The 22,454-nt window shown below is 41.3% G+C and overlaps 1 protein-coding gene across 10 annotated transcripts in view; it reads left to right on the top strand.

The window, feature by feature from the left end:
* Positions 1-21,385, top strand: part of CAB39 (calcium binding protein 39) — an 86,468-nt gene extending 65,083 nt beyond the window's left edge. For 9 of the 10 annotated variants that reach the window (XM_089916233.1, XM_022567922.3, XM_089916236.1 and 6 more), the window contains 5 exons: positions 4,587-4,755; positions 11,780-11,839; positions 15,439-15,504; positions 18,061-18,204; positions 18,833-21,385. In XM_089916233.1, coding sequence (XP_089772359.1) covers positions 4,587-4,755; positions 11,780-11,839; positions 15,439-15,504; positions 18,061-18,204; positions 18,833-19,021 — 628 coding nt within the window. In that variant the 3' untranslated portion in view covers positions 19,022-21,385. The remainder of the gene's footprint in view (positions 1-4,586; positions 4,756-11,779; positions 11,840-15,438; positions 15,505-18,060; positions 18,205-18,832) is intronic. The other variant, XM_089916237.1, reaches the window with a different exon arrangement.
* Positions 21,386-22,454: the final 1,069 nt, after the last annotated feature.

Below are 22,454 nucleotides of genomic sequence, written 5' to 3'. Positions count from 1 at the left end.
CCTGGAGCTACTGTTGGGCTGAGCAGGCGTTTATCTTTGGGTAGCCTGTCAGTTTCAAAAAAAAAAAAAAAAAAACCAAAAAAGCCTTAAAACTAAAAGTTAAAAAAAAAGTCCTCTTCTCTCTCATCACTGATTGGCAAGGTAACCTCCTGTTGTTTCACACCAGAGTTGTTTGCCAGCTCTGGGTACGTGTGCACTGGTGGTGTTCTGTTAAATTGGCGGGCAGCTGTTTTATTGGCATGACTGGTGGCGTGAATCAGCTTGCTCTCCTACCCCAGCTTTATAGCTTGCCTCACTCTGATTCATATCTCTGTGGTTTAACACTTGCCCCAAGTTCAAACTCGTTTAGACAAAGCATGAGTCAGTGCATGTGTTGGATGCCAGCATTCTGTTTCCTTCTTTCTAGTTCTAACTATCTATGTTGCTTCTTCAGATGTTGCCATACGGAATTTTGGGCATCTGGTTTTTTGTTGTATCAGTCCAGAGCCGCGTGTATGAACATGTAGTGAGTAGTCTGAAATTTTAGTGTTCTTAGAGCAGCTGCCAGATGCCTTTGTGTATTTTTAAAGCCAGTCTTCCTTTTTCCATAGAAAGCAGCGGTTGTTAAAATCTATGAATTAGTTAACTCTGCCTGTGTTTTCACTTTAGAGTGGCCAGGGGTATGATATGAACATTGTTTAATGTCATGTAAAGTAAGACTTTGGAGGTAATATTTAAAGAAAGGTTTCAAGCTCTCAACTGAGCTGACCAGAGCAGAAACCTCAGTTTAGGGAGGCGAGGAGAAGCCATTGGTGTTGGGATCCCACAGAAGCCGTCCCCCCACCCCTTACAACCCCTTTCCTACCTGTCACCAGGCTTCAACAATTACTAACATTTATTAACATTCTTGTTTCATCTATTCCTTGCCTCTTGTTTTTCCTCCTCAAACATAACATCACTTCAGTATGCATCCCTAGTACATAATAAAAGATTCTTTAACATAACCATAATATCATTTAAAAACCTAATATTATCTCATGCCCAGTCACTGTTCAGATTTCCTTGATTTTCACCAAAAATGTCATTTTTCATTTTGTTTAAATCAGTTTTCAAGCAAGGTCCACAAACTGAATTTGGTTGATATGACTCTTAACTCTGTTAATCTATAATAGTTCCTGCCCCCTTCTTTTAACACCATTTATTTGTTGAAGCAACTGGGTCATTTGTTTTGCAGGGAAACCACATATTTGGGATTTGCATCCTGTGGTTTCACCTGTAACCATGTTCCTCTATCCTCTATTCTTTCAAGTTAGTTTGATTAGATTCAGCTTCAGTTTGCGGGGGCAGGAATTCTTCATGAATGGGATTGTGATGGGATTGCTTCCTGTTGGGCAACGCAGGTTGTCCTACTTCTGGTGATATTTAGATTGATCAGTGGATGTAGGTGTTGTCTGTCCATTATAAAGTTCTCCATCAACCCTTCACCTAATGGTTCTAGTATCCACTGAGGATCATTGTCTAGGTTCAAAATGGTGATTTCCTAATTCTGTTATTCCTTCTCTGTATATTAAATGTGTTTTGTTCCTCAGCAGTGACTTCTATAGGAAAGACAGAACAGATGCTTGATTTTTTCCACTGTATCATTTTTTAGTATAATCGATTGGTGCCCTAGCCACTTCCTTAGATGAGCAATGAGTATGTTATTGTCTTAAGCACCATTATGACCTCAAGTTTTAGGGGTTTTTAAAATATATTTGATGTGTCTCAGTCCGTTGCAGTCATTATGACCAAATTTTTATGTCCAAATTGCCCCGTCTTGGGCTATTGGGAGCTCCTTCAAATTGGCTCTTCTGTCCTTTTGGCAAGACCCCATTTGTCTTTGATGGCTTCCTTGCTGTCTGGCACAAGATGTCCCTTGCTCATTTTGTACAGATCCTGCCTCAGACCCGGAAACAGCCATTTCTTCCAGGGGCCCTGTTGAAACTACCTGTTTAAGATGTTTCTGCATTTTTGGGAATTCCCTGACAATCCAGTAGTTAGGACTCGGCGCTTTCACTGCTGAGGGCCCAGGTTCAATCCCTGGTTGGGGAACTAAGATACTGCAAGCCATGCAGCGTGGCCAAAAAAATAAATAAAAAGATTTTTCTGCTTTTGTTGATTAATTAGTTTGGACTACTTTAACGCAATGTGATTATCCACTCGGGCTATAAGTATTGACACTTTGATGTTAGACATTTGGGGGAGTTATGCTAACAATATTAGTGTGCATTTGAAAATAATCCTGTTGCTAGTGTTAGTCTAAATCTGGAGCAATCATTTTTCTACTGGGATTTAAATGTTAATGTGCTAACAGGTTGTACAGCGTAACTGTTTACCTTGTACTCACGGGTTTACATTTAATCGTTTAAGACAAGCTTGACAAACTGCCATCAAAACCTGCCCAACTTGTTGTACCAAAGTGTCTTACCCTTGTCTTTCTAGTCTCCTGCCTGTTACAGATCAGCAGAGATGAATTGTGTGATCAGCCATGTTGTGAGCAGACATTTTAATAACACCTAAGAGCCAGTAAGCATTCTAGCTGCCATGCCACAAGTGATACAAAGGAACGTGGTTTTGATCTTGTTGAGGACCTATGATGAACATATGTACAACAGAAGGATAATTTTACTAGATAACACTACTAGTGGATTTCAGGGGATAAAATGTGGGTTTAGTCAATAAGGCAAGAGTTGGTAACAGAAGATGGACTTAGGATTGAGGTTCCAGATAGTTTCAAATTTGCATAGGCAGAAAAAAGAGTGAGTACAGGGGCAGGAATGAACACAGTGATTGACAACAGGAAGGAGATAGAGTGTTTTATGGCATAGTGGGAGAGGAGTTGTACCAGAAGAGTAGCTATGATGTGGGGAAGCCTGGGCATCAAAGTTTGTCTATTTGATTAGCAAGAAGAAATCCTTATAAGCTCCTAAGCTGGAAAGGCTATTGATAACACTAGTCGTCGGATAGATTTGTTAAGACAGAGCTTGAACAAAGGTGCTGGTTAGGGGTCACTTGAGTGACTAGGTGTGACTTCATGCAGCACTGGGAATGGATAAAAGAAAATGAAACAGATATTGCAAAGAAGCATTTAAAAGGAGTGGTGACATTGAGGATGGGAAGGTTGGGAGTAGGTAAAGAGGGGAAGGTTTAGAACTGTGCTGCTCAATACTGTACCTACTAACAACATGTAATTATTTAATTTTAAATTAATTTAAATTAAATGACATTTAAAATTCAGTCCCTCAGTCATACTAGCCAGATTTCAAGTGCTCAGTAGACCGCATAGTTATAGAACATTTCCATTATCAAAGAAAGTTCTGTTAAACCTGTTTTAGACCCAGGTATCTGAAGCAAAATAGTGATGCCATATTAGACTTGTAGAGCTTATGGTAGGCCTTTAACTGAAGTTGTCCGGAAGCAACAGAAAATGCCTCACTACAGCCCAGGGTAGATCTGAGCTGGGGCAATTTAGGAGCCATGGAGGGAACCATGAGGTCGTAGGAGCATTCACTAGCAGGCCAGAGGCAACAGAGGAAGGACCTCAGCCAGGCAAGAAATAGAAACAGAGGAGGTAGAAAGGAGAGCTGGGAGAACTTTTCTTTTTTTAAAGAGAGAGATGCAACGATCTGCATTGTCAGGAAATTAAATAGCAGAATTTATGAGAAAAGACCATTTGTTTTAGCGAAGCGGAGGCATTTACTCGTAAAACGTTAGGAAATGGATTCGATGGCAGGAAAGTAGAGGACACTGAGTGGGGAAGGAGATTAAGCCTGTGTGTGCAGCTTGGAAGGAGGTGGAGGAACAGAGTGATGTGTTTGAGCAGAATGGCAGAGTCCAGTCCAAGGGGTTTGATGTACATCAGAATGGAAGAGTCTGCTGGGCTGAGAGGAAAACAAGGTTCTCTTTCTGATCACGGGGAAGGAAGAGGCAAGAGACATTGAGGTGGGTGTAGAGGAAGGCTGTGCGGAAAGCTGATGAGGGATGCAGTGGAGTCCCCTGTGTCCACTGCGAGAGCCCTCGGGCCATCCCTGACTAGGCACTTGGTGACATCCTTTGTAGCATTTATGTGTTGCTGCCAACGGTCTTGAAAGTACTATTTTGAGTACTGAATTGAAACAAGTATAAATGCTGTATATTTGATAGACCCGTTTAGATACTATGAATTTTAGGAAACTATTTTGCTTATTTCATATTGTTTTTTGGTTCAGCTTTTGGTTTTTCTGAAGTGGTGAGAGCACCACATGTAAAACTAAACCGTATTTGGACCCTGTAGACGTCTCTTCAGATCTTTTAGCTTAAGTAATAAGCTTTTATTTTCATGATCGCTCTCACGGCTGTTATTTTTCTTCGGGTTGAAGCAGTCACCACCAACTAATGTGTGTGTGCCCTCTAGACTAAATCCCTCTGAGCACATATTCTACTCTGAGAGAGATGCATTTCGTAACCTGCTCTGTCACTTAATTAGGACATGTCTGAAACTTCCTGTTCTAAAAATTGGAACTGTTAGAGTTTTTAAAAGAACAGTGATGGGGAAAAAAAGCAGTCATCTTTGTCTTTTCTTTCTGCAGATATGAGTCTCCAGAAATAGCTCTGAATTGTGGAATAATGTTGAGAGAATGCATCAGACATGAGCCACTTGCAAAAATCATTTTGTGGTCAGAACAGTTTTATGATTTCTTCAGATATGTCGAAATGTCAACATTTGATATAGCTTCAGATGCATTTGCCACATTCAAGGTAACATAAAAACTGTAGAATTCTAAATATACATACAAGTGACATTAACAGGTGTGCTGTTTTTCCTAAACCTTCTCTACCCTCCAAGTCTATACGTGGCTGCCCTCTAGCGGGAAGAGAGAAGATATATTTAAATATGTATTGTGACTCAGGTATACGCAGTAGAGTCACAGCTTAAAAAGGGTAGAAAAGTTAGATTCTAAAGTCTGTCTAAAAGGCAAAAGTCCTGTACGGTCAAAAGTACACTTTTCTGTTAAATTACCCATCAAGTACAGTATATAGATATGCAGTACATGTGAAAATCAGATTTTTCTCCTGTGTTGGAACATACTGCAGCAGTTTCTTTTTTTATTAAGCATCAGACAAAGTAGTTGGCTTCTGTTCAGGGCCATTGTTAATTCGCAGTATACTAGAACCACACTCAGGACAGAGATTTCCCTATTGTGGACAGGCCCAAGGGCACAGTGGACTTCTCTCTCCCATCTCCTGCTCAGGCCAGAGCTTGTGTATTAAACACAAGGGGTGGGGGTGCAGAATCACCAGCACTACTACTCCCCCCTCCCCTGCCTACCTTGTCTCCCTGTTGTGTGTTTGTGTAAATTAAATACACAGATGATACGATACCACTGTACAACATGCACATTTTTGTTTTGAAATGCAAAGTTCTGTGCTGTTTAAGGTATGTAGATAAAGCAGTAATGTTTTTTAGTGTTTTTCACAATGAGAGCAAGCCTTTATACGTTATATCCCCTTATGTAAAATGTCTGACCTCATAAGTGAATATTTAGAACTGTAATTTTAATATAATCAGAATTTAATATACTGACCTGCAGACTACTGTGCTCAGAAACCATGAACACTGTCACAGTGAGAAGTGGCCACTGTTTTTGTGAAGGTTCACTTTTATGTATAAAGAGCCGTTGAGATAATGAGCACGTCTTGGTCTCTGAATAAAATTTGTCCCTCAGAGCGAATGAACACCCTCAAAATGGGATGAAAGCCTGGGAACTTGGCCGCCTAGGGATTATTAGAGAGGATGTCAGAAGACCTCAGATATTTATATGTTAATGTACAAAGCAAAATGAAATGAATATGAGATTATAACATAGAGTGGAAAATATGACATCTTAGGTATCACTGCACTTGGTGGGATGGGACTCATGACCTGGGATATACTGATGGAAGGGGACGCCCCATTCAAAAGAAGCAGACCTGTAATGAAGGGAGATGTAGCAGCACCATGTGTCAAGAAGGGATACTCCTGGGTGGGAAGAAAGCCAGAAGCCTGAGCGTGGGACACTCTGGGAGGAGGAGGGTGAGGGCAGAGGAGAGGAGCAGCAGTGGGGTCGGAGAATGCAGCCAGACCGCCTGACCAAGAAGAGCACAGGTCACACGCTCCTGGCGCAGTTGGCTCAGAGGTGAGAGAGAGGTGCTAACTCTGTGCCACAGATGTGAGTCCCTGATTGGCCTTGCTGATAATTCCATCTCAGATAGGATTGCTGTTTTGAATGAAATTCTCACCAAGAAGAAAACGGTGGTGATGGAATCACTGTGGGTAAAGCAGCCCTGTCAGGTCGTGGTAGCCAGAGAGGGAAGGATTGGGCAGAGTCAGGCAGGTATTCCCTACCTGAAGAAAAACTTTAAAACCATGTAGGATTCTAAGGATGAGCTCTAGAAGAGAGAGCAGTGAGGAGCGAGCTTGGCTTCTGTATCTCAGCTGCTCCCGATGACTCAGAAGGGGCAGAGCTAATTAAAGAGCCTCCTGAATGGAGAGCTGTCCAAGAAGCAAAGTTAAGTAGAGCCCAAAACTAAGACAATATAAGAGAGGCACAGACCTACCAAACACGCCGAAGGTACCACCCACCCCTCCTGAAAATGTCTGGTCGGCTCTGGTCTCACTTTCACACCAGAGGTGCTGACAAGCAGGGAGGGAGGACCGCTCCTCTTCTGGTTTGCTAATGTCTTCTTTGCAAAGAACATTTTTATATCAGAAAAGAGTAGATGGTTCGTGCTCTCCTTCGAGAATATGACCAGAGCTACCTTCCCAGAAAGTGCACTCTACACACAAAAACTTTGAAACAAATGCAGCTTATCCATAACCCTGGATTTAAAGTCCAAGGAACAGGTGCTGAGTCTTAAAAGGAAATTAAAACTACCTGCGTGAAATATGTCTAAGATTCATAGCTTGAACGAATGGGGTTCTGAGATAGTAAATCAGTGGCCAAATATTTGTTCGTGATTTTTTTTTTTTTTTGAGGAATTAAGGAGATGGGGAGGGACATCAGAAGGCCCACAAATATATTTCCAATTTTCCAGAGTAAAAGAAGGTAGATTCCCCAGAGAGGCTGGTGGAGCTCGATATTATACCTGTGTGAGGTACTAGAAAGTATTGCTAAAGAGATGATTTCTGAGCATTTTGGAAAGGAAACCGTGTACCCACAGCCAGCATGGATTCACTAAGAGTAAGTTCAGTCATACTAATCTCATAGACGCCAGTAGACCAGGGGGCTAAGGGTGTGGCTGCCTGGATTCAGTTCCCAGCTCTGCTGCTGATTTAACCTCAGTCTTTTCATCTGTCAAAATGTAGGTAATACTAGTATGTCAGGGTTATTGTGTCTTCACATAGTATGGGTGCAGTGAACAGTAGCTATTAGAATTATTCCTTTATGACAATGTGGATATATTAGATGTTGAATAATTGTACAGGTCTGTTTTCATGGAAACAATGAAAAGATAGGAGCTAGATGGAGTTTCAGGGTAGCAGTTCATAATTAATTGAACGCCATATCCATAAGGAGCCAGAAAATGGATTGCCACCCTCCTGGAGCAGAATTTTTAGTGGATTTGTCTTTACTCAGCACAGCTGAACATTTTTATTAAAGACTTAGATAAAGGGTGATAACAAATGTATACCATGAGGGGATAGAAGGCAGATAACAGAGATCCTGAAATAAGGCCTCATAAAGATCCAGAGAGGCCAGAAGATAACAGGTTGAAATTAAATACGGATGAACTGAGGTCGTCCTCCGGAGGACTCAGCTCTGTCAATATGAGATGTGGGAGTAAGGCATAATAATAATAGGTAATGCTAGGTGTAATTGTTACAGAGTGTAATAATGACTAAAAGGCAGGTAACGTCATATCATACTCAACCCTATGAAGGAGATACTGTTATTATCTCCTTTACAGATAAGGAAACTGAAGCCTAGAAATGTTGGGGGAAGTCAGACCATAAATGGGGAAGCCAGAATTTGAACCCAGGCAGTCTGACTAGAGAGCCCACCCTGAGTAAACAAAATTCTGAGTATGTCCAGTAAAATTAAACAGTATGATGCTGTTGCCCTGCCCCTAAGCTACCTGTGACCACATAACATGTGACCTAAGGAGCTGTCGATGGTCTCAGCCCCACTATAAGCTTATAAGGTAACAACACATAAATGTGTTCCATTCCAGGCGCTACACTTTAAGAGGCACATAGACAAATAGATGACTTTCAGAAGACAGTAGATGGTGAGGGGGACTGAGAACCTGTCATTCGAGGAGTGGTTAAAGGAACTGGACGTATTTAGCCTGAAGAAGAGGAGACTCGGTAGGGACTTGCGTGAGAGCACCACTTGTATTTAAAGTGGGTCCTAGAGAAAATGTACTAAACCTAGTTCTGTTGAGTCTGACAGTTTTCTGGAAATAACCTGGGGATAGGTTTTGACTCTGTAGCACAGGAGGAACTTTCTGACTTTCAGAGCTCCAAAGGTGAACCACACAGTTGGAAGAACTGAGTCTCTTGTCCTTGGACATAGACAGTCATCAAGTACGAAATTGGGCCACATGACTTGCCAAGCCTCTGTGAAAATAGCCCCGGGTGAGCAGCATTTCTTTAGGGATTCCAGGGCTGTCTTTGTGACATGATGTTCGGGACCCAAACTCACATAACTTTTAGGAATCTTTTTAATTCAGCCCACCCTAAAAGTCGGCTGCTCAACCTGCTGGACTTGGGAGATGACCCCTGACCTTTCTCCAGGTAATACCGGGGTCTCGGCTGTACTGGAATTTAACAGGTTCTTTCTGTCCCCCTGCTGTCTGGCCCAGCAGCTCTGCTGATCTGGGACCGCGTGCACCCTGTCCACTCTGCAGGTCGCTTACCAGATGCTGGCTGCATGACCACTTGCCTTCGTTTTCTGATCTGTCAGTTTCTGCCCCCCCCCAACTCCCACCCCAGCCTGGTTTGAGCTCTCCAGAGCTCTCGGCTCTAGTTCCAAGGGTAAGGTCTTTTCCCACCTCTCAGGAGACAGAGGCTCTGCGCAAGTCCCCACTTCCTCTTTTCCCAGCTTAGTATCAGCCTTTTTACTCTGTGCCGGCTCCCAGCAATTGTTCCTTCCCTGCTAATGTTTTCCTCTCCTTAAAGAAGGGCTGCTTTAGCAGCCTCAGCACCCCTTTCCAGTCTCTCCTACCCCCAAGACCATGGAGAAGTGATTCCTAGATTGGCAGTGGTTTCCTGAGCTTCCTGGTCTCTTTCTTTAAACCAGATGATAACAAGTAGAATCTCTGATGGGGAGATGTTTGAGGTTCCCCCTTGTCATGTGTGGCCCAACTGTGAGCTTCTTGCTGCTGCTGGAGATACAGCTTTCAAGGTAAATAGTCACCTTACTCAGACCTAAAGAAAAAAACTCTGGTGCAGCATATTTAGGATCTTTGCTTTTCAGGGTAATACTTTCTACCTACCTGTTTCTAAGAAACCAACCCCAGTGGAGAGCCGTTGTCTCTGAGACCCCCTCCTTTGGCATTCTCTTTCGTCATATCATGACAGAGCGGTGAGCACCTGGCTCCCGGCTCTGTACTTCCTTACAGTGGCCTTCAGAAAGACCCAGCCACAAAAAGTAGACGTGACACTCAGTCTTGCATGGATCTAGCCACAGCAGTCCTTAAATTAAGTTTTTCATTGTTCATTCAGTTCATTCCACAAGTCTCTGAGTGCCTGCTCGTGTCTTTAGGTCCTGAGGTTCAGCAGTGATCTCTTTTTTTTTTTTTTGGCCACACTGCACGGCTTGTGGGATCTTAGTTCCCTGACCAGGGCCCCCTGCAGTGGAAGTGCAGAGCCCTAACCACTGGACTGCCAGGGAATTCCCGGTTCAGCAGTGATCTGTCCAGACAAACGCCTGCCCTTGAGGCTCCTAACTCAGGGGAGACCGTCATAGACCACACAGTAGCGTGTTAGAGGCGGGACACACTCTTTAACAAGCATGCTTGATACATTCCCATAAGGTTCTCATGTTCCTGTCTCCCTCACATCTGACCCCATGGACCAATAGATAATATAAATTCTTCTAGCCCTGCCATCTCCTCCTTTCCATGTGGGGAAGCCTCATAGCATTTCTTTCCAGATGCTTGAAGGTACTCAAACTCCAGGTTTTCTAATTTTGCCTGTTTAATCTCCAAGGGGGATTTAGGAAAAATTGGGTAGACCTTCCATGGGCATAGGACACATACCCCATCCAGCAGTTTGAACACCTGTAAGTCTTTGGGGTAGAGTTAGAAGCCTTCTTAAAAGCATACTTTGAAGATTGCTTAATGTGCTGTTTTCCCAAACATGTTCCCTGATTCTGTTGGTTCATTCACTTATTTATTAAATATTAAGCTCTTACTATGTGCTGGATACTGCATAGGTGCTGGGGATTCAGAGATTAGTAAAAATAGACATGACCCTTGTATTTATAGACTTTACAGCCTATCATGAGAGAGACATTAATAAAATAATCCCACAGATGTCAAGTCATAACTGTGACCATGCTTTGGTGCCAGTGACCAGTCAGGAAGGGTCCCCCATGGAGGCGATGTTTGAGTCGAGGTCCAAAGGTTGGAAGTAACTAGGCCAGGGGAAAGCCTCTGCAAAGGAGGCCTTTCAGGGAAGGGTGCTAACAAGCCGGCAGCAAAAGAGCTCCCTGCAAAATCTCTTGAAACCTGATGGATCCCCACGAGGGTACCAGAGCTGTAGCTCTTTCCTCATTCGTTGACCATGGAGCATTCCTTAGAGTACTTCTCAGGACATACTTCAGGAAACACTAGTTCATTGTAACCTGGGTAAGTCGAACATACACAGCAAAGAAAACAAGTTAAAGGAAAGTTGGTTTGCAGAAAGGGGATTGTTGGCAGTGACCTCTCCAGTGGGCAGCTGTAAAGGAATTTAATTCATTAATTCACCAAAGATGAATTGGCTGTTCCTGCTGTCACGTGTTTCCATTCTTGTTCCCACCCACCTGGTGAGACCAAGCCTAGTTGATTGCTGACTTCTATGTCCTTGAAGGCAAGGACCATATCTTTTTGTCTTTGTAGCCCCAGCACCTAGAACTTTATCTGGCACATAGTAGGTGTTTTCTGAATGAATGATCCTTGAGTTGTTTCCAGGGAAATTCATGGGGTGAGGCGTAAGCTCGATTTCATAGGGGTGCACAATTGGACTCTAGGTCATACTAACTTCTGGTGCTACATGTTTGCAGCATTAGTCTGCTTACTTAGGAGCTAATGTTTATAATATGATGGGGCTTTTAAAAAACATTCTACCTCTGAAAAAAGATTGCATTCAGTATGAAACTGAATGTAACTGAATTTAGGAGGAAGAAGATGGAACCTCCAGTACTTTTTCTAATAAAAGAAATGTCCTCTTTCGCCACCAGCAGTATACTATTTGACATTTTATCACAACCGTTTACTTTTATTTCATTTCAATTCTTGATTCCCTTTCTTTGAGTTTTTATCTCCATTGCCTTATAAATTTTTTTTAAATTTTTCCTTCTAAGAGCTGTAGACCTGTGACACTCAATCATTACAATCACAATTTGATTATTAATGATTTCATTTGCTCTTACATAGAATCAACATTTTCAGTACAATTCATGCTCAAATGTTTTTAAGTATAGTAATTTTTAACAACAGTTTTTATCAGGTAAAATGGCGTGGAATGTTTAGGATTCTCTTTTCTAAAAGAACTTGAATGCCAAACAACTGTAAAAAGTGTATTTTCTTTTCCTAGGATTTACTTACAAGACATAAATTGCTCAGCGCAGAATTTTTGGAACAACATTATGATAGAGTAAGTACATGAAACACTATTTTAAAATAGCACATTGTAAGTTTTGTTACCAGAAATGAAAGATTTTAATTAGATTTTGTACCAGAGTATTTATTTTGGAAATACAATGTTTTTAATTGGTGCTGTAATCATTTCTCTACTAAAACAAGGTATAGAGCGTTACGTGGTCAGAACAGAATTTTATCTTTTTGATGACACACTGCACTTTGCATCTTTTCTCGCTTTAGAAGAGGAAAATAAAGCACTTTGCTGCTGAATGATAATATACAGTTAAGATAAAAAGAAAATTACCGTCTGACTTCTTATCTTCCCCTTACTTTCCGTTAGTTGCTCACATTCCTGCTGCTTACAAATAGAGAGAAAGGGGCACAGCAGCAGGTAGATGGGCAGAACTCTAGCCTAGAGGACGCAGCAGCCAGTTCTGCCCTTGCTCTGCTGCTGACTCCTTGTGACCAAGACCGAGGCCCGCTGGGGGACTCAGAAGTCTGTCCTTATTTGTAAAATGAAGACATTGGATTAGCCCAGCCTTAAGGCCCCCTCCAGATTGAGCTAGTAGTAGAACCCCCAGAGGTTTGTGAATAGTGCTGGGTGCTCTGATAACCTGGTTGCCCTTGATCATCACAGCAGTAGCATCATGTGTTCTCTCCCACCATGTGTCAGCTCTGCTCTCCACAATTCCCATGAGCACTTCCTTATGCCGTACTAGTTTAATGTAGGCATTGTCCAAGATCTCATAGGTGCTCCTGGAGAAGTTATGATAGTAACAATCCACGTAAAATTTCTATCTCTCCCCCAAGATTTGGCTTAGGTTTTCATTCTTCCACTAGTTGTTTGAATTTTTAAAATCCTAGGTATTGTTAATACTTCACTGTTCACTGTGCCATTGAACTAAATTAGAAGATTCTTGGAGGCAAAACCTATGCTTTCTAATTCTCTCGTGTTCCTTTTCCCGTCTTTCCCTCCCACTCCCAGTAACATCCTAACACAGTGCTGAGTACATATTAATTCCCTCATAAATAGCCTCATCAATGGCTTAAACATAGCTGGTCTTTTTTTTTTTTTTTCTGCCCGTGTACATTGGGATGTGGGTGTGTTTTTTTTTCCTGTGCATTTGTTGGTTTAAATCGGAAGCACAGTCGTTTTGTTGGTGCCTTTTACAGTAGTTAGAAGCGTGGGCTTTGGCACCAGACTGCGTGGAGTTTGGCTTCAAGTCCCAGCTCCACCGTGTGCTTCTAGCTCTTGGGCAGCAGCCTTCATTCACCCTCTGTGCCTTTAGGATCTTCAGTTCTAAAAGAAGGCTCATAATAGCACCTTCTTACTACTGGGTTGCTGTGAGGATTAGATAAGAATGTGTGTGTCAAATGCAAGACACAGTGCCTGGAACACAGTAAGCATTTAATAAACATTAGCATTATTATTTCTATTACCACATAGTCTCAAGGGTTTTTTTTTTTAATTAAACATATGAGTATCTTAATTTAAAACCTACCAAAGATAAAAACTAATTTCCTAGAAATTTGCTACCGGCAATGATGTCGCTTTAATTTTGCGATAAAATATTTTCCTATATGTTATTAATGGGTGACATTGGTTAACAGGATTTTAGCAAATTTATGTGCAGCAGCTGACAGAAATGTGCATGCAGTGCAGTCAGATCCAAGGAGGAGAAGGAAAGTGGGGAGGTGCAGGCAATTTAAATTAAGCCGAGGTGGAGTTACTGGGCAAAAACACATGCTCTAGAATCTGTACACTTGACTCTGAGCTTTCTAATAATTAAAGCATAGAGGGAAACAAAACCAAGGAAAAGCTCACAGTATCTGTAAAGCCTGTTCAAAAGAAACAGCCTTTTCTAGCACTGGGACCTGGAACAAATTTCTCCCATCGACATTCTTAGACGGGAATTGAATTACAGTGTCATGTAGTGGACGCAGTCACCGAGCATGCCTCTGCAGTAAATAGAATGGCGCTCACGGAGAGCAAATCTTTGAGGGGCCCAAACAGTGCCTGACCTCTGTCTCTCCTAGTCCTTTATTGCTGGCCCAGGGATAAAATCTAACCAGGCAGTTCTCCTTGAGAATAATTTCTTGCAACCAAGCTTACCCTAAAAATTATGCAGCAGAAAATCTTAACTTGCATTTTCTGTCGAGAACTTGAGGTGTTCCTGTTTCTGCATTATTGATTAAAGGCAGACCCAATTGTTTGATCATTGGCTTGACGATCATTTGAGAGAAGGTAGGGTTAACAGCCATCTCTGAAGAGAAAAGTTTTAGTTGCTTGCATACTAAATAGATGGCCATCCCACCTCTTCCTAGAGATAAGCAACAGAATGAATGCATAGGCAGTTCTGGTTAGCTTTAAACCAAGGGCTGGAAAACGTTTTCTCTAAAGGGCCACCCAGATAGTAAATATTTGAGGCTTCATAGCCATGCAGTCTCTGTCAGCTCTCCTGTCTGTTCTACTGCAAAAGCAGCCATAAAGAGTTCATAAACTGAATTTGTTTACCATACACAAATGAGCATGGCTGCGTTCCAATAAAACTTGTATAAAAACAGACGGTGGGTTGGATTTGGCCCATGAGCTATAGTTTGCCAACCCCTGCTCTAAACCACAGACGAATGGCTGATGAGAACCCATCATAAAGCAAAGGTAGAAACGGTTTTAGCATGGACAAATTACAAAGCAGGCATCCTCTACCACCCACCACAACCAAGGAAAGGTCTCAGTAAAGCACTGATACCCAGCAGAGTCATACTAGTACTGCAAAACTTTGGAACTTTTAAAACCTGTCTGTAGTTAAAACAAACAGCTAAGTGGCCTTCTCTTCTAACTTTTGGGAAGTGTGGCCCTAGCCCTTGTGTGCCCTTCACTTCTATTTCCCACCTCCCTGCTTTCCTCTGCTTCTGCTCCTGCTCCTTACCATTCCAGGGACACTGTTCTTGTTAGGGAGCACCATTTTGTAAATCTAGTGGACATTCATCAGCTCTTATATCTGTATCATTTTGCATTTTCCAGGTCTTCGCTCATGCTGTGTTCTTCCCTTTCTATTCCCCAAGAGTATCTCTTCTCCTCCCCATTTCCGAACGAAATCTCTCCCATTAGTCAAGTTTGAGCTCAAGTCCTACCTTGTGTGGGACACCTGCCTATTTAAAAGTGCTGAATTTCTTCTCTTTTCTATTTTTAATTATTTTCTCTTCTTGCTTTGAAAGAACAGGCAACTTTTCTATTTGTGCTTGTGCTTTGGACTAGTTGAGTTGTAAAAAAATAGGAATTTTCTAATCTAACACCAGGAAATGAGAGCTGACTCAACAGTGAGAAACAGTGGGGGAAAGGGAGTTATGTTGTGTGCATATGGAGTTTGGACAGAAGAGGACCAGATTTAAGCTATATGCGCACCTGGCTAGAGCTGGGAGGGGGCCAGGAGCCTTCTTCGTGGAGGTAACCAGTGGGTATCACCTTGAGGATGGGTGTGAAGCAGACAGGAGGGGCTGAGCTTGGGCAGCGATTGGCCTTTGTGCTGTTAGAAGTTTGTACTCAAGCTTTTTAATGTTACTACTGGTCTTTAAAAAAATAACTCTGATACGTGTTTTCTTGTCTTTTAGTTCTTCAGTGAATATGAGAAGTTACTTCATTCAGAAAATTATGTGACAAAAAGACAGTCACTCAAGGTATGACAAATTATTGAAGTAATGCATTTCTCTCCACCCCTTATTTGAAATGTGTGTTTGGGGAAAGGGAGATATGTTGCTATGGGTTCTAGACCTTTGCAAGGAAAATACACTTGCCCATGGTCAAGATTTTTGTGGAAAGGAACAGGCGGGGTTCAGCAGTGGTTCATGCGGGGCAGCTGCCCCTGCTCACCTCCTCATGTGTTAGAGATACCAAAATGGAAGATACAGAATTTTGAAGAGGATTTAATCATTTAGTAATGAGGTATTTTAGATTTGGGAGCCTATTGTTAAAACTTAGAATCGTATCACCAAATTGAAGGCGCTGCAGGTGTTTTGTTCCCCAGAATGCTGCCCAGATGGCACAGGCTTGCTGTGTGAGGGGAGAGGGGTGGCTGTGAGCAGTGACACTGTGAACCGTAGACGAGTTTGGCTGCTTTGTATCAAAATAGGATGTGGACAATTCCATTTGAAACTTAAATATTTAAAACTCTAGAACAGGGTTTGGCAAACTACCAAATCCAGCCCACTGTGTATTTTTGTAAATAAAGTTTTATTGGAACACAGATGCATTCTTTTATTTATATATTGTCTGTGGCTGTTTCGGCTACAACAGCAGATTTGAATCGTTGCCCCAGAGACACTGTATGGCTAGCGAAGGAACGGATATGAAGCAAGTCTTTCATTCCTACAGTTTCTCATGAACACATGGAGAAATTCTGAGGACCAGTGGTACTCTAAAAATGTATTTTAATTTGTACTCTCTTTTTTGCTGCCACATTGGCATTTATTTATCCCTATGTTTATTTTACCAGCAAATTTGTATTCCCTGTACCAAGCTTCAATTTATTTATTTGTTTGTTTGTTTTTGTTTATTTTTGGCCCCGCTGCATGGCTTATGGGATCTTAGTTCTAAGACCAGGGAATGAACCCTGGCCCTCGGCAGTGAGAGCATGGAGTCCTAACCACTGGACCGCCAGGGAATTCCCCCAATTTTTTATTTTTATGTCCAAAGAAATTCTTTAAATTACTGGTCATCCTTCTCTAGATAATCACATTGAAATGAGTCATTTTCAGTATTTCTTTGGTTTCTGTGACAGAAAATTAACACCCAATAAGTCTATGCATACTTAATACTACCTTTTGAGCCTCCATAAGAGTAAATACTGGGCTTCTTACTTTGAAAGTTGTATATTTTCTGATTCAGATTTGATGTGAAACCTATGTGAGCTTTTGAATTCTTCCTCTAAATTCTTTATAAATCCTAAGTAGAATAGATTTGTTTTCCTGCACATCAGGTTATTTTTGATTTACTATGATGACATGTTATTTATCTAGAGATCAGTTATCTGGGAACTTCAGGTATCTAGAACATAGCTAGGAACCCAGAAAGGAATTAATAACAGCAAGTAAACCATGGCAAAGTAGCTCTATCCATGCATTTTCCTTCCCTTAGACGTCACTCCATGTCTCTTATTAGACTCGGGTCCAGCGTGCTTTTCGTGTATTCATGCTTTTACTTCTCACTATACTCTCATAAGATATAGGTCCATTAACCACTCCCACTGTACAGATGATAAAACTGAGGCACAGAGAAGTTAAATAACATTCTCAAGGTTAGAGAACTCACAGGGAGCAGGGAGTCAGGACTGGAACCCAGGAAGGCTGGTGCCAGGGGCCAGGCTCTCCACTGCTCTGCTTCTGCCTGTGTCCACAAGGACCACAGCTTGGTCCCTGTCCCCAGGCAGGTTATACCACCTGCACACTAGTCCTTGACTAGAAGTTGGCACACTGACAGCATGAAGAGGTGACTGCTGGCTTCAGAAAAAGAGAAATCTAGAACAAGCAGGGACAATTTTAAAATTAAGGGCTGATACGGTATAGTCAACTCCATAGAACTCAGGAAGCACAGACTTAGCTGAAGGCATGAACTTTTTTTTTTAGCTTAATTAATGTCATTTTTAGTAATGTTGAGGAGTCACTAAGAAAAGCTTAGAGTATCTTCAGGATACCTTGCTTAAGAAGGAACAGAAAAGTATTTGTTTTTATAAACCTTTCTGAATCAGATAAGATAAAATGATAAGTTTGGTGTGTTTAGAGGTAAGTATGTGGAAAACTTTGTACATGAAACCCTTTGTCCTGTAAAGTTCAGATAAATAAAATAAGAAATAGTAAAATTATTTTTAAATTAAGCTAAGGTATATAGTTATTCAGTAACTTATCGTCTGACCAGTTTCTTTTTACTGAGATAACACAAATGCGTATTTAAAGAATAGGTTCTGACAGTCTCAGATTCTGGGCCAAATGTGACTGGAATGTCCTCTTCAGAGAGCAGTGTCAGGGTTTAAACCCCAGAAGAAAAGGTAGGTCTTCAAGTAACAAATAGGAGGCACTCGTTAGCTTTTAGGTCATAATTCAGTTCCGTTCATCAGTCTTTTGAGTGCCTACTAATATTCTGTGCTTAATAATGATGATAATTTAATGAATTGTTTTTAAAACTTTGGTTTTACTTCAAATCTTAAATGATAATGGAAGAGTAATTGTTTGTCTTCTCAGCTTCTCGGTGAGCTACTATTAGACAGACACAACTTCACAATTATGACAAAATACATCAGTAAACCTGAGAACCTCAAGTTAATGATGAACCTTCTACGAGACAAAAGCCGTAACATCCAGTTTGAGGCCTTCCACGTTTTTAAGGTAGAGTACTAAAAGCATAAACACTAGTTGTTCATCCCATTTCATTTACAAATTACTGAAGTTTTATTAGGTTCATTTTGGTAATCTCAGTGACACAGCTCAGTTCAGTCAATTTTCATAGTTGTGTGGTACAACATTTAAACAAAAATAGACCCAGAAACAGGGTATATACCATTCGCATTTGGGAACAAGAAAAGTTTATTTGTAGAGGGGTGTCGTTTTTCTTTGGCATAGAAGATTATTAATCATCAAGTAAAGGGTAATCCATTTCTTAATGCTTTCCACGGAGCTTTTTGTTCTTAAAATCCATTCTGACCTCCTCTGCCCAGAAATAACTCCTGCTCATTTTATTCTACAATCAAAGTCTATATTTTAATACCAACTGCTGAGTTTCAGAGCATGAGTGAATATGTCAGTCCTTTTTGTGCTAAAACATGTAATTCTCCCCCTTTTTTAAATTGTAAAATAAGGTCTTCCAAAGCGAACACCTCTGAATTAATAATCCTGGCTTCACCACAGGCCCCAGGGAAGCATTGGATGTGTATAGCATGTGCTCTGCTAACTGCGGCATACATGTCCCCGTGTCTTGTTCTTTCCCTTTGGCTGATGTTGATTTTTCTCTGTGCAGGTGTTTGTAGCCAATCCTAACAAGACGCAGCCCATCCTAGACATCCTCCTCAAGAACCAGACCAAACTTATAGAGTTCCTCAGCAAGTTCCAGAATGACAGGACCGAGGATGAACAGTTTAACGATGAGAAGACCTATTTAGTTAAACAGATCAGGGATTTGAAGAGACCAGCTCAGCAAGAAGCCTAATTTCCTGTAAACATCTAAAATATTAAATCCAAATTCAGCATTTGCTGTTAGCTGTTCAGCATCAGGCACTGTTATCAATTCATGAGGAACATTACTGCTAATCTGCTGTTAAGTGAACGGTTTTCATTTTACCTTGTTTGTTTTTTTTAGTCCAAGTTGGAGAACGTAGCTGCTGCTTTCTTGCGCACTAGAGCACACGTGGACTTTTTCTTGATCTTTGTGTCATTTCAGAATTCAAAGACTCCGTTTGCTGTAGAAGTTGTGAACATGGCTAGGTTCATGAAGGCAAATGCGTAGATGATAGTGTGTGTTAGGGGAAGAGGGCACTGATACTATCAGAGCAGACCTGCTTGTTTGCCTTTATCTTTGTTAAAGATCTGGGTGTGGATTCTTGGTAAGATTATATGCCTTCACTAATGGAAGACTGTGCAGAGCTTTATTTGAAATCATAGGGGAACTATATCCAAGATGTGAGCTTCTTGGGTGGATAAAGTTGACACACGAATAAATTGATACTGAAACTTAGCAGCTTCTCAAAATTGTGAAGCTTCGTAAGGTCATAAGGAAAATGTATATATGCTTTTCACAGCTTTCTAGAATTTTTTGACATTTGATTTTCTTGAGACTTGTAAACCTGGATATGTTGAAGGGTATTTGTTAATTTTACTTTTTGAAGGTATTTTAAAACAGTAGAGCTAGCAATGACACCTCGCATTTCATTTCAACAATGCTTACAGTTTCCTTTTGTATATAATTCTTAGAATGCTCATTTCTTTTAAATGATTTAATTTGTACAGCAGAGGAATGTTATTGTATTAGTATGTAACTATTACCTAATATTGAGTTTTTGCAAAAAATGAATGCTCATAATATGTAATTGAAATACTTCAGATCACCTGAAAATGCTGATTTAAGTATCACAGCATTAAAAGAAAAAGTAAACCAGTCCTTTGTATTCAGTTATCCAGTGGGGTGCCATCAGTAGGCTACAATACAGATCTGGAACTCAGTCAGCTACACTTTCCTGCATTAATATTGGCCTCACTCATTTAAAATGAGTCATGAGTTCTCCACATCTATGAATGATACCGATTATGCTAAATTAACACCGATTCTTTGTGTGTGGGGGAGACCTCTGTAGAGCACCTTTTCTTTCTTAAAGTAATCCAGTACAATAGTTGTGAAACTGAATAATTAAAACTTTGGCTTCTCTTAGGAAAAGAAGAGTTCCTAGTCATAGGTGTCCTATGGGGAAATTTATTTTTTTTAATGTCCTGTTCCTTAATGCTGCAAATTATCAGTATTTATAAAGTAACTGATTTTGCACCACTTTTTTGTTACTGTGACCACGGCAGAACATCTCCTAGAATATATCTATGTAAAGTTATTAGAATGGTATCTGTTCATCTTAGTGATATGAAGATCACAACTAACAACTTACAAATCAGAGTTTGTCAGTTCGAATTCAGCATGGCTGTAGCTGATTAAGAAATTTATATAATTATTCTTTGCTAGCCTCTCTTACTAATTGAATTATCAGCCAGTAAAGTGAGACTCCCAATTGATGTTTCAGCGGCTTTAAGATCTCCTTCTAGGAGCACCTGTTAGGAAAACAGCTCTAGAAAACATAGATATATTTTATTCTGTTTAATTGAAATGGCAGTCTACACTTATAATTGGTTTTCCTGAGGCTGTCTTTACCAAAATCTGTGTAAAATAATTCATGTTTTTCTATCGGAACTAGAGAAAGCAATCCAAGCTCCTTGAAATGAAAATATCCAAGATGTTTAGGAAGGCAGACTTGGCTGCGATGCATCATTCTGGTTCTTGTGGTCCAGTGCTGGGTATCTGGATTCCGTGTGCAAACATTAATTACACCAAGTGGAAGAAAGGTTTCCTTGCCAAGCTGGTTCTTAGAACTTGAAACAACAGCTTCCACTTTGGCAATGCTGTCATAGCACTAGAGCCTTTGTGTGGAAGACAGGGGTGCAGTGTGTCAAAGAAAACACTGATGTATTACTATTGCATTGGAATCTGGGGATAGTTAAGACTTTGGGGTTTTTGTTGTTAAAATGTGAAAACATTCAAAGTTGAAAAGTTGCATTTGAAGTTATCATTTAATATATTCATATTACCAAAACTACTATACTGGAAGTGGTATCTTTTTGTGTTATAAAGGTTTCATTTTACATAAGTCAGTTACTCAGTGTGTGATTTTTTAACCCTTAAAAAAGGTGGAGATGTATACAATTGTTAACAATGCCATGGAAGCATTTCCTTTCTCTTGAGGAAAAGTAAATTTCTTATCAGATTATCTGGCTGGCCCTGTAATTTAAATTAAAATAAAATTTTGGAGAAACAGCATTGTCGGTTTTTTGGTTTTATTATGTCATAGATAAATTCATCTGTGTCACTGTGAACAACACCATCAGGAGACACAGTAGCACAAACTTTGTCACAAACTGTACCCAGGAACAGTTAATACACAAGCCTCTAAGTCTTTTTTTTCCCCTTCGAGGTTTTATTTTTGTTGTCAGAAATGTGGTTTTCATTTAGGTCATAGCTCCCTGGCCTTGCCTTTCACAGTTAAGTATTATTAAGCCTTATACAAGCGTTGCTTCTTAGACCGTAGCATTTGGGGAGTAGATCCTGTCGCTGGTTCTGTGATTATTAATACGCTAAGATAAAAGTGAGTGCTTGGCAGGACTATTTATAAATTACTTGAGTGAAATTATATTTTCTTCTTTTTTTGGCGCGGGGGGGGGGGGTGCTGTGTTGGATATTAGTTGCTGCCTTGAGGTGCGGGAGCTCAGTAGTGGCCCTGCGTGGGCTTAGCTGCCTAGCAGCACGTGGGACCTTAGTTCCCCCACCAGGGATTGAACCCGAGTCCCCTGCATTGGAAGGTGGATTCTCTACCCTGGGACCACGGGCGAAGTCCCTTGAGTGAAACTATAATGAAGGTTGAAAGAACTATGGAAGGAAGCACAGTGTTAAATGGCACCTGCAAGGAGGTCCGTCCTCCAGGCCACCTGCTAAGACGTGGCACACAACCCTGCCCTCGAGGTATATTGTAACCCTTGTCAGCGGATGGGGTCTTCATCCTCCCCGACGTGTTCCTGCCAAAAGCACTCATCTGAAATCGGAATAACAGCGTTTTGCTGTTAATCTCTTATAGGCAGTGCAACCCACGTGTCTGTCGCGCTTCTCCAAAGACGACGGCGGGACCAGGCGACGCTGCCCCTCCTGAGGGTGAGCGGGGGAGCCGCGCGTCACGCGGAAGGAGAGTCCACACCGAGGCCTGGATTCGGGCTCTCACGCGAGTTCCGCTTCCTCCTTCAGCCCCCCGCCCCGCCCCCCGTCCCCACGCCCGCAGCTGAAGTTACCCGGCATCTCCCTTCATCTGTGACGGTCAAACAGACCGTGGTGGCGAAGG

The sequence above is a fragment of the Delphinapterus leucas genome, chromosome 8 (genome assembly GCF_059928025.1).
Source record: "Delphinapterus leucas isolate spDelLeu-1000000601 "Yukka" chromosome 8, BTC_Dleu_Yukka2, whole genome shotgun sequence".
In the NCBI taxonomy this organism is placed as follows: domain Eukaryota; kingdom Metazoa; phylum Chordata; class Mammalia; order Artiodactyla; family Monodontidae; genus Delphinapterus; species Delphinapterus leucas.
Note: the sequence above shows the minus strand (reverse complement) of the source record. Positions and strands in the feature narration are given on the sequence as shown.